The 13,117-nt window shown below is 35.4% G+C and overlaps 1 protein-coding gene across 1 annotated transcript in view; it reads right to left on the minus strand.

The window, feature by feature from the left end:
* Window positions 1-13,117, minus strand: part of LOC150088401 (alpha-soluble NSF attachment protein-like) — a 236,215-nt gene that overhangs the window by 130,097 nt on the left and 93,001 nt on the right. The window contains exon 5 of the mRNA XM_090369491.1: window positions 7,190-7,267. Coding sequence (XP_090225617.1) covers window positions 7,190-7,267 — 78 coding nt within the window. The remainder of the gene's footprint in view (window positions 1-7,189; window positions 7,268-13,117) is intronic.

Below are 13,117 nucleotides of genomic sequence, written 5' to 3' on the forward strand. Positions count from 1 at the left end.
ATGGGCACTGTTCTTCTGAATTGGCTTCTATAATTCCCCCGCTCTCTCTTTCAAAACAGTCTGAACACGTGCCGCCACCAGCCAACATCCATTTTACTGTCCAACTTCAAACTCAGAGAACCAACTTTTCATCTTCCTCGTTTATTGCTTCAACTGCCGTTTTTTGGAACAACCTTCCTTCATACGTATTTCCTGAAAATTAGTCTACAGAAGTTCAAGTCCAATGTCAACAAATATCTTCTTTCATCTTCTCAACCTCCAACCCAAGCACTTCTAAGTACTAAGCCATACTAAGTACTATAGGTTCTAATACCTCTCGTGTTTGGGGTTTTCATATAAAAAAAAAAAAAAAGGGTAATAGAGAGTGAAAATTGTGTGTGTTGTAGACGTTTATTTTGAATAAATTTAAGGAAGAACCAGACAATCTGTTAGAGAGGATGGACAAGTAGGGACAAGTAGGATTTTTGCTAATGCTGTATAAGCTTGCTTTCTTACATTATTTGCCACCACTAATTATAATAGTACTAAAACAGGAAAGCAATAAAAACAAACATATATATATTACACTGAATATGTAAACATTTATCCTTTATTGAATGTATTAGTCATAATTATTAATGTTTTAAAAGCCACCGGATAAATTTAAGGAAGAACCAGACAATCTGTTAGAGAGGATGGACAAGTAGGAAGCACTGAATTTTTGCTAATCTGTATAAGCTTGCTTTCTGACATCATTTGCCACCACTAATAATAATACTAAAACAGGAAAGCAATAAAAACAAACATATATATATTACACTGAATATGTAAACATTTATCATACTTATGGAGTGTATTAGTCTTAATTATTCATGTTTTAAAAGTCACAGGAAGAAGCCTGAGCACAAAAGTGCCTTCTTTTTTGAACACATTTCAGCAGCATAAAAAAAACACTGAATCTTCAATTGACCCATCACTATTCCATATTTGGTTCATTTTTTGTCTTTTGGAGCATCCTGTTATTCAAACTTGCAAGGGACCTGACATGTTGCACTCAAAGATAACTTTCACATTAATTGCTAATTTAATCCTGATGAATGAGACTTTCAGTACCTTGCTATATAGCCAAACTTGTATTTATTTATTTACTTGTATTTCATGTATAAAACTGCTCAAACTGCATAGTTTGAGCAGTTTTATACATGAAAAATTGTTAACTTTGACTTATGCAAAGGACCTGTCAGATACAGCATAACTATTTACTAATTTTGGATGACACAACCGCTACAGAAATTAGATACCCTTTGTTTTATGTTTAATTATTGCACAAAACATGTTTTCTAGGTCAATTTTTATTTTTGATGTAAAATATTTTCTCATGTTGATTATTATTGTTATTTAGCTTTTATTCCTTGATTTATTTGACAAAACACATTAATACATACATAAGTTTGAATTTTTGTGTGCAACAGTTTTCTGAACTGGAAAATGGAAGGGACTATTAGGTTTCATGTTTATAGTTATGACTAACATTTCATTTTAATTTTTAGTAAATCTAATAAGTTTTGTTTTGTTGAAAAGAACATGTAAAAAAAAAAAAAACTTTAAATTTTCAACCTCTTCCTTAAAACACACACACACACACACACACACACACACACACACACACACACACACACACACACTTAATAAGTGTTGAAATCCATTAGCACAATACAAAACACACTTGTGCAATTCAAGCATAATAAGCAAAAAAAACTTTTTCCAGAAATAAAAACAAAATTGGACATTTGTCAGGTGTTGCACAATTGCATTTGTTAATAAGAGGCATGACCACTGTCGAGTTAATCAATCCTATAGTAATAGTATTTGCCATATAGTGCAAGGAAGCTACATGCTTTTGCTGCACTGACAAAAAAACAAAAACAAAAAAAAAAAAAAACCATGTAGATAACAAAATGCAAATTGTATGCTTCCCTTCTCACACAGGTAACTATTCAGTTGGAATTTATTTAAACTGTTAGCCTTAACCACCCATGAGGCAACTTGTTCCAGCAATCATCCCCTTGCTGACCAAAACAATTTCCTATAAAAACTTTCTTTTCAGTTTCTGGAAAAAAGTTAAGATTTCTTTAATTCTGCTTGGAGCATAATAATATTTCATCTTTTCTTAATGGGCTTCAATACTTAATTATATGTTATGCTTTTTTTTTTCAAGTTTTAATAAAAAAATTTATAATTCCGTTAAATTAAAAAAAAAAAAATTACAGGCTTTATATATAAAGATGAAGCTATTAGCTTCTCCCATTTTCCAGGTTAAAAAATTTGCTGAATGTATAAAATTTAAAACATGCACATATGCTATTACTCACTTTCATTTTCAAATTTGGCACACCACAAAGCATGCAAAATTAATTTTATGTATTCTGCCAATTCTCTATCCAAAGTGATTATCTCTTTCTGTGTTTTCTGTATTTATTATCCAAAAAGGAGTCTTTCAAATATGCATAGTTTGCAACTAAGGAGTCTTTCAAATATGCATAGTTTGCAACTATTACAACAATTACTAATTATTAGAGCATGTGGGAGAGTTTTATAAATAACTTGAACTAGCTTTGTATCATTTGGCAGCAGTCAAAAATGGACTTCTGACTGCCTACAAAATGTTACAAAGCTTAGAATTGCTACAATTGCTTCTACAGGGATGGGATACACTTAAATAGAAAGGGTGCAAGAATATTTGCTGATGCTATCGAGGCAGTGTTACGTGGGTCGGAAAACTGCTAGTTTGGGGGGATACAAAGACTAATAGTTTAACAGTAACCGCAGGCAGAGGTGAAGGTGATTCTTGCACAACTTCTATTAGAATAAGAAGCGACCTGGAGCGAGGGGTGTTGGGGGTTTCAGGGACGGATGGCAGTCATCATGGAATAGTTGGGTATATGGGATGTGTTAGGGTAACAAGGAATAGGCATAGGAGCATGTATGCTTGCATGTATACCAATGCTAGAAGTATAGTAAATAAATTTGATGAATTTGAAGTGTTGGTCAAGACATCAAAGGCGGATATTGTTGGGATAGCAGAGACGTGGTGTCACAAAGATATAAGGAATGCAGAACTGGAATTTGGGGAGTACAATGTGTACAGAAAGGATAGACAGGACAGAAAGGGAGGGGGTGTTATGCTGTTAATTAAGAAAAACATAAAATCAAAGGAAGTGCACCCAGTTAATATAGAGGAACAGTGCTGGGTTGAGTCAGTTTGGTGTGAGATAAGCACTGCAAAAGGAAAAATAAGGGTAGGAGTGTGTTATAGGCCTAATGACTTGAATGAGTACAATGAACAATTGTACAGAGAAATAGAGTGGGCCAGTAAATCAGAATGTCTTATAATGGGGGATTTTAACTTCCCAGATATTGACTGGAACTTGTGGGTTGGTCACTCACACACTAGTCAGACTTTTGTGGATTTATTGGATGATTGTTTTCTGCAGCAGCATGTTCGAGAGGCAACCAGAGAAAGTAACACTCTTGATCTGGTTATCAGCAGTGATCATTCGTGTATTAAGAATTTGCAGATAAAGGAACCACTAGGTGGCAGTGATCACAGTGTGCTGAAGTGGGATTTACTCAAAGAGGTAACTACCGTCAGGGGTAAAGGAAAGGGTTTTTGCTTCCGTAAAGGGGAGTACAGTGGTCTCAGACAGTTTTTAAATTCTGTACAGTGGGATCAACTGACGATGTTACCAACAGTAAATTCTAAGTGGGAAGCATTCAAGGAATTAATCGTGGAAGATACTAGACTTTATATACCGATTAAGAAATATCGTTCAAGGTTTAGGCCTAAATGGTTATCAAATGAACTAATGAGACTCGTGACAGAGAAGAAAAATGCATGGGATGCATATAAATTATCAGGTGACGCAGAAACCTGTGGCAGATATAAGCTAGTCTGTAATCAGGTCACAAAGGAGGTTCGGCAGGTGAAGGCGGATTACGAGAAATCTTTGGCAAAAGAAGCTAAGAAAAACAGCAAGGATTTCTTTACTTATATAAACTCTAAAAGGAAGGGGATGAATCTGATTGGTCCACTTGACATCGATGGTTCGACTGTTGATGATCCTGCTCAGATAGCAAACAAACTGAATGAGTATTTTGCATCTACATTCACACGTGAGGAATTATTACAGTTTGAAAATGGAAGAAGGTTATCAAATTGTAGCAGTGTGCTTAATGATTTTGTAATAACTGAAAGCAAAGTGGAGGAGAAATTGTTGAAGTTAAACATAAGAAAGGCACCTGGGGTGGATGGGATCTATCCAGTTTTTTTAAAGGAGGCGGCAAAGCAACTAAGCAAACCCTTAGCCATAATTATGAGAGCATCCTTGGACTCAGGGGAGGTTCCCACGGACTGGAGATGTGCAAATGTGTCCCCAATTCACAAAGGTGGATCGAAGGGTGACACGAGTAATTACAGACCAGTTAGTTTAACTTCTGTTCCGGGTAAAATAATGGAGTCACTGGTTAAAGATGCATTGCAGGATCATCTAGACAAGACTGCAGCAATAATTCAAACACAGCATGGGTTTGTTAAGGGAAAGTCTTGTCTGACAAATTTGATTGGTTATTATGATGTGGTCACAAAGGAACTGGACGCAAAAAATAATTTTGATATCATATACTTGGATTTCAGGAAAGCTTTTGACACTGTTGCGCATGGAAGACTACTGTACAAATTGGAGCAGAATGGTATTAAGGGTAAGTTGCTACAATGGATAAAAGGATGGTTAAGTGGGAGAAGACAGAGGGTGGTAATCAATGGGTGCTGCTCTTCGTGGACTAATGTTATTAGTGGAGTCCCACAGGGTTCTGTGTTGGGTCCACTGTTGTTTTGTGTAATTATCAATGATATTGATGAAGGTATATCAGGCTTAATGTCGAAGTTTGCAGATGACACAAAGGTTGGCAGGGTTGTTAATGACAGTAATGGCAGTGTGCTACTGCAACAGGATCTAGATAATTTGGGCAGATGGGCTAAGAAGTGGCAACTGAAGTTCAACCTTGACAAATGCAAAGTACTGCATATGGGTAGAAGTAACCCCAGAGAAACGTACCAACTGTGTGGTACTACACTTAAGGTGGTAGAAAATGAAAAAGACCTGGGAGTAATTGTGCAGTCAGATATGAAGTTTTCTGAGCAATGCAGACAGGCTGCTATGACAGGTCATGGGGTTTTGTCAATGATATATAGGAATTTTGCTAGCAGGGAAAAGGAGGTGATTGTCCCTCTGTATAAGGCAATGGTCAGGCCACGCCTTGAGTACTGCGTACAGGTCTGGAGGCCTCATTTTAGGAAGGATGTAGATTTGCTTGAGCGTGTACAGAGCAGAGCAAGACGACTGGTGAGGGGAATGAAGGGATTCTCTTACCAAGAGAGGCTTAAGTTCTGCAAATTGCAGTGGCTGGAGACTAGGCACCTGCGCGGTGATCTGATTGAGGTCTATAAGGCCTTGAATGGGTTGAGCACGCTGAATTCTGATGGGATCCTTCCACTTGTTCAGATTACGAACCTACGGGGACATAAGTTCAAATTAAGAAAGGACAGATGTAGAATAGATGTGCGGAAATTTGCCTTTAGCCAGCGGGTGGTTAATTGCTGGAACAAACTTCCATCTGTCGTTGTGGAAGTTGATAGGTTAAATAAATTTAAGGAGGAACTGGATAGGCATTTGGAGGGAATGGTGTGATTTTTTTTTTTTTTTTGGCTGATGCTGCATAAGCTCCTACACTTGCTTTCTTGCATCATATGCCACTACTACTACTACTACTACTACAAGTGAAAAGTAGAACAAATGTGTGGTTAGGCTGTACTCACTGGGTGCATTCATGTTATAATGCTGTAAAAACAATACCACACCAAAAGTAAAAATTTGTCTATATTTAGGAAAGTGCAAAAATATTGCAGATTTTTATCTCCAGCTAACAATTATTTTTGAGCAAATAGTGCAATCAAGCTTGGAAACTTAATTTTTGAAAGGGTGTGTGGGCCTGCTGGAAACCATACAGAGAAGTGTAAGAAAATGAATGGCAATTTCTTTCTTGAACAAACTCAAGGATTCAGGCATCCTTCTTATCATGAGCTGTTTAACTGTGGTGTTAGCAAGATTTACACTTCCTGCTGCACTCTTACCCTTTGTTTTAACTAAACCAGATCCTCATTGTTCAGCTGAGTATTGTGTGATTCTATTATCTCCTCCATGTTATCTCCTCTTATGTCACTTGGTTGAAGCTAATCTCATTAATTCTACAATCTGTAAATAAAGTTAACAAGGCATAGATAAATTATTCAGAAGGGCTGAAAAAAATCTGAAGTTGATATATCAAAATATAAATGGTCTTGCACTGAGATAGCAACAAACACAAGTAGCTGGATAATGAAAGATTTAAGATTAATTATATGAACTGCTTTGAGTAGTAACGACAGGCTGCTAGGACAGCTCATAAGATTCTAACAGGATGTTTGCCATTAGGGACAAGGGAAATTATTCTAATGTATAAACCAATCATTAAGGCCACATCTTAAATAATGCAACATATTTGGAAACTTTCTTTTTTGAAGGGCATGGACCTGTAGGAAACCATACAGAGAAGTAACATTTGGAAACCAGACATTCACTGGTGACCTGACTGAGATATGTGTGAAGTGTGAAACAGTCAAGTAAATTATCTTATATAGGAATAAAACATATCTTATAGGGAAAGGCTTACCTTATCTGGGGAAAAAATTGTAATAGGGTATAACTGCAAAACAGTTGTGTAAAAATTTGTCTCTGGCCAAAGAGACTTTGCAGAGATGGAAAGTTTATCTAAATTTAAAGAGGGATTATTTGTTTGATTGGTTATGTGATATATTTTCTCCAGTTTCATTTATTTGTTATTAACATCTGTTGGTTTTTTAAATGTGCCTTTTCTTTCAGAAAACTAAATAGATGTACTGTTTGAGAAACAGACACTGATACTGCTACAGAATGAGAACACATTAATACTCTTATAGAATGAAGTCAATCAAAATATCCCTAATTGTTTTGAACAGTGTACAATTCTTACAAAGTCTGATTATGTTTAAGAAAAAAGACAAAAATTATGACAAAGATACAAATTATCAAGCAAATTATTAACAACTTATAAATATCATAGAAAAATACTTTACCTTTTCAATGTCAGCTACTTCATTTTCATAGATTTCAGCAATAGTCATATGATGCTTAGCAGCCAAGGTGAATCGTCCCTGGAGGGGAAGAATCAGAATCATTTCAAAATACAAAAATTAAACCTTTTATCATTGTCACAGAGTTAGTAAGAACACATTAGAATGTACTAAATAGTGGTAGCAGTAATGTAATGTAAATGAAAGGGTGAGTACAGGTAACCACTGTCGACCCACTGGTGATATTCTGGCTTATTTTACCCATTTATAGACAAATTCAATGGAAAAGTTTGGTGAAACACAAGCAGTTGCTCTTGACATCTCAAAGGCCTTTGATCGTGTTTGGCATAAAGGTCTTCTAAACAAGCTTTTGTCTTATGGTTTGCCAACTGTTTTTTGTAATTGGTTATCCAGTTTTCTCTCTGACTGCTCACTGAGGGTGATGGCAATCTGTCTTCTAACTTATCCACTAATGACCTTCTTCCATTGATCGGAAATCCAATCCATAGTTCTGCCGATGATAGCACATTGCATTCCACTTTCCAGTTTGAGAAACCTCGCCCTGCTCAATCAGCTTCAACTTCTCGAATATCCACTACCAATTCCTTAAATGCTGATCTCCAGGTAATTCTCCAGTGGGGCAAAGATAACTTAGTGGATTTCAATCCTTCTAAAACCCAGTCCTGTCTTATATCTCGCAAAAAGGATTCTTCTGCTCCTATTCTTATCTTTGGTGACACTCCAATTTTTAGGCAAGATGATATTTTTCTTTTGGGGATTACCCTAACTTCTACTCTCTCGTGGCACAAGCACATTACAAATATTGCTTCCTCTGCATCTAAAAAACTTGGTTTTCTCTTTCGCTCTCGAAGTTAATTTTCTTCCAAACAGCTGTTCACTCTGTACAAATTGCAAATCTGCCCTACAATGGAATATTGTTCCCATATCTGGGGCAGTGCCCCCAAAATCTCTCTCTCAGGCTTCTAGATTACATTCAGAAAGACAATTAGGTTAATTAATAACTCATTGCTAACAGAGTCTCTCCACTCTCTGTCTCATAGACATTGTTTTTGCTGCATGCCTTTTATACAGATACTTCCATGGGCACTTTTCTTCTGAATTGGCTTCTATAATTCATGCTCTCTCTTTCAAAACAGTCTGAACACGTGCCGTCACCAGCCAACATCCATTTACTGTCCAACTTAAAACTCACAGAACCAATTTTTCATCTTCCTCGTTTATTCATTCAACTGCCATTTTCTGGAACAACCTTCTGTCATACTATGTATATATATATTAAGTGCAATAGCATCATTAATACACAGCTATTTCTGAATAAACAGAATATTTATAAAGCGGCATCGTTTTAAGTTATATCTCATATTGTGAATACCTTCACGAGTTGCCATGATATTGCATTACTTCGAATAAGTAAGGCTTCACCTAAGGAGAAGACTAATGTTACTTATTCTCAGATAGGTACTACCACCACCCAGACAGCACCGTTTCTGGGCTATTTGGCCCTTCTTCGGTGGGTGGGTAGGTACCCAAGTGATGCAATGATGGCAAAACAGTTATGAAGTATAACTCCACAATATGAGAGATGCTGATTGTGTATGATGTATTTAGACTAAGACACATTTAGGGCTAAAGCCTCAAGCTGCGAGCAAATTTAGACTATGTATATATTAAGTGCAATGGCTGTGTATTGATGATGCTATTGCACTTAATATATACATAGTCTAAATTTGCTCGCAGCTTGAGGCTTTAGCCCTAAACGAGTCAGTCTTCTGTCATACATATTTCCTGAAAATTACAGTCTACAAAAGTTCAAGTATAATGTCAACAAATGTCTTCTTTCATCTTCTCAACCTCCAGCCCATGCGCAGTACTAAGTACTATAGGTTGTAATACCTCTCATGTTTGGGTTTTCATAAAAAAAAAAAAAAAACACCATATATAACACGGTAGTTAGGTTCCTATAAAATCTTGTGTAGTGTGAAACCATATTATACGGAACTAAGAACCAGTACAGAGGGGGGGGGGCCTACGTTCCAAAAGCTAACAAAAATGCACCATTTTTATTAAAAATAGTAATAACTGAACAAATGCCTTACAAACTGTGATACATATATGTCAGTTAACGTACGGTAATTTAAATTTCTTCCTTTTCATCGCTATTGTTATTTGTTATTGTTATTTGGTTTTTAGGAGCATTAGCAACTAAGGCCATATTGCTCCAGGAATATGCGGTGGTCATTCCCTTGACCTTTCCGCATCCTCCGTATTTGGTGGTGACGGGCTCGAACCCCGGTCTAATCAAGAAGCGTGTGCTACGCACTGCTGCTCCTTCCCACCTGGCTACGGAGGCGCACCCTTTTCATCGCTGCTAAGCACAATCAAATGAAAACGTTTTCTGTAGCAAAATATCTTGACCTTCTGCAGCATCTACATTTTTTGCATCTTCTGCTCTTTTTAAAAAATCAGTAATCTGGGTTTGTTTGCTTTTGCTTGATAGACCTTTGTAGAATGGAGGTAAGCATTTTTGAAGCTCCCTTTTGAACTTTGTTCTCCTTTTAATCGAAGGATTTGAATTCTTCATAGAAAAAATAAGATTCTAATTGTTTGGCTAAGTTTATGCCTTCCTGTATGCTTTTCAGTGTAAAATTTGGAACTTCAGAATTTTCATCTGCACTATCTGAATTGATTTGGTTTACCTCTGATGCCATTTCCACCAAATCCACTTCGCCAGCCTCTTTTTCTACCAGCAATTCTTGAACATCTTCAGTCAAAACCTTCCCCTCCCCTCCTACCAATGTAGCAAGTCCTACTATCTCACAGATTCCGTTTTCTGCCGGCTCGACCATAATTCCTGAATGAACTGACTCTGGCCATACATTTTTCTAACACACATTTAATGTTGATGTTTTACTTCTTTGAGCAATAAATCTATGATTCTGATACAGTCCACAATTGAAAAATGTCTTTTGAGCAGTGCTTTTTTACTTTCCTTAGGCATAATTTAGGGCTGGAATTTAATTCACAACAAAGAAATTATTCCAATATGGTTCTTAAGAACAAAGTTTGGAATCCATACTGGAAAAAATTTATAAATGACCAAATAAAAACCTTAAAATTCACGAACTGCATGCTTTGAAGTCAATTTTTTTATGGTCTCAAACAAGCACAAGTTCAATAGCACAGAACCTAACATGGGGATTTCCCAACAATATAAAATACAGGAATTTCCCAATAATTATTTTATTTTTTTTTCATAGCCACTAGTGAGTCAACAGCGGGGATTCATAAAAAAGAATGGAAATGTTGAAAAATTACATCCAACATAATAGCAGGGTTTTCTCTGCACAAAAGCTCAAAAATACCGCGTTATGCAAGGTTTGCCTCAATTCTCTAACCGTGTTAGAGCAAAATTATATTATATAAGTATCGTGTTGTGCGAGGATTGCCACAATTTATCAATCATGTTAGAGCAAAACCATGTTGCAGAAGTACTGTGTTATATGGGAGTTACCTGTATTTGAACCTGTCAGATGGGCAAATTTTTTTCCCAAACAAGGTAGATGCAACTTTGAAACTCATAAAAATTATGAGGTACATCTTTTTTAAAATTGTGTTTAGCCTTAAGTAGCCACAAAATAATAATAATAAAAAAAAAAAGAAAAAAAGTTACTGATGACATTATGGTGCGGCCCCAATTATTTAAGGCATTTATTCTCACCCCCCCACCCCCCAGCAATACTTATAAGGCTAATATTATTTTCATACTGTAGATATCATTTTTGAAAATAATTTCTGAACCTAACTGGCAGCTTTTGAGCACTTTTTGAAGTGAAACTTTATGCATTATAAATGAAAGTGGATATTTAATTGAAATTTGACATTTCTTATTTTTTCATTTTTGTTTTATTCATCAATAACACTATACACAGTGAATGCTTGTTACTATTATCAGCCACTCATCATAACCAAAAATGAAAATCCAAAACCATTTACATTATAATGTATGTAAACTCTGCCATTTTATATAATCACACTGCCATTTATTAACTTTTTTCAATTGAGAGAAATATATTTTTGAGAAAAACTAAAATTGCATATAAAATCGAACATTTACTCATTAGTGAAAAACCTAACTATGACAAATAAGGTTTATGACCTTGTCCCTTGCCTGGTGGAAGCGTTTCTTTTAATTCCTGATCCCTGCCACATGTCTCTATAATCTTCATGAAAAGCGGAGGACTGTAAACAAAAGCTGGTGAATAATAAAGAATATAATGCTTTTGTATAAATATAGTGCAAGCGCATCAGAAATACATAGCTATATCTGAAGTATAATGCTTTTGAGTATAATGCTTCTGCTATTGCACTATATAGTTTTGGGTAGAGGGAAGAAGGGATACAACCCAGCTAGATAACCTTCAACATGATATTGAAAAATATATAGAGAACACTTTAACCACAAAATAAATACTATTAATAGGATAATAGGTATGGCAAGACATTTTCTTATTTTATTTTGAAATAGGGATGGTTAGATCCACAGGTACAAAATGGCACCTTGCCTCACCTATTATCTTATTAGCAGCATTAATTTGCTCCATTTATTTTTTAATTTAAGTTTTCTATATATATATATAAAACAGCTTAATACTTAATGCTAGAAAGATTAAAATTACAAAATTGTCATTTGTTGAATTTTAAAAATATAACCACGTTCTTTCCCCACAGCAAATGTTCTTCAACATGTCATAATCATACCATTTGCTTTAATTGTTGCAAAGTTTTGCAGTATAAAAAATATTGAGCCTAAGTTAACTGTTGGTAGAAGACAAGCTGTAATTTTCTGTACCTTCCTAAATGTACACAAATTTTTTACTTGTTATGGTTTATGAAATTATGTGAATGAGAAACTTAGAGGTGCCACTAACAATACAACTTGTGAAGGCAAAGTTTTTTTCTGCTCTAAAGCATAAATACCATTGCATTAATGCTAGAAAGATTGGTACATACATACAGAGCTGCCATCTTTTGAATTTTGAAAAAGTCAGAGATCAGATATTTGTAGGCAGGAGGAACACAGGAGGTATTTTGGTGAAAACAGACAAAAAAAAAAAAAAAAGGAGGTTTATTTGGAAAACATGTCTCCAAAAAAATGAAGATTTTCTGGAAAAAGCAGGACACTGCACTATAAATTAAATTATACTCACAAAATACACATTTCATATTAAAATACGGAGACATAGGTTTAGAAGTACATTGTACTTACCAATACAATATACTTCTAAACATTAGCTTACTTAACATTTTTTTGCCTGTGGATTTCTGTTTAGATTGTGTCTGTTTTAAAACATCACCTGACTAAGATTGCTTCAAGAAAGACATTGTAGCAGACTTTTCCTCTTCAAAAATGCTGAGTCAAAATTTTGTTTATAACAATAGCACTACTATTCAGACTTGGCTGTCAAGAGCATTTCCAAAACTGTCCCAGAAAGAGAAGATCTGAATTCAGTTGTTTTTTTTCCTCTCGCTTAGTTGAATGTTCTGTAACACCCCTCATAGCAATACTGAGTTTTAGAGAATATTCAACTAGGTGAAACTTCCTTTTATATATGTATGCTCCATTTCTTCGTTATGAATCCTCTGAAACTCAGGACTGCTATGAGGAATTATTAAAATTCCAAGAATGACTTGGGATAACTTGTTATATTTCATGCTTCCTTGTGTAATTGTCAGTTCCCCAACCAAAGACATTGTACATCATTTGTTTTTTGTTGTTGTTTAACTCTTTCATAATAGCATATGGTAAGTTCTGTAGGTAAAAAAATATATTTTTTTACCTTCAATGTAACTGAGAAATGCTGAAAACCTTCCCCCCCCCCACTGCAACAAATTGTTTCATTTGGTTCAAAA

This window comes from Mastigoproctus giganteus, chromosome 3, assembly GCF_048544385.1.
Source record: "Mastigoproctus giganteus isolate SK-2022 chromosome 3, ASM4854438v1, whole genome shotgun sequence".
Lineage (NCBI taxonomy): Eukaryota > Metazoa > Arthropoda > Arachnida > Uropygi > Thelyphonidae > Mastigoproctus > Mastigoproctus giganteus.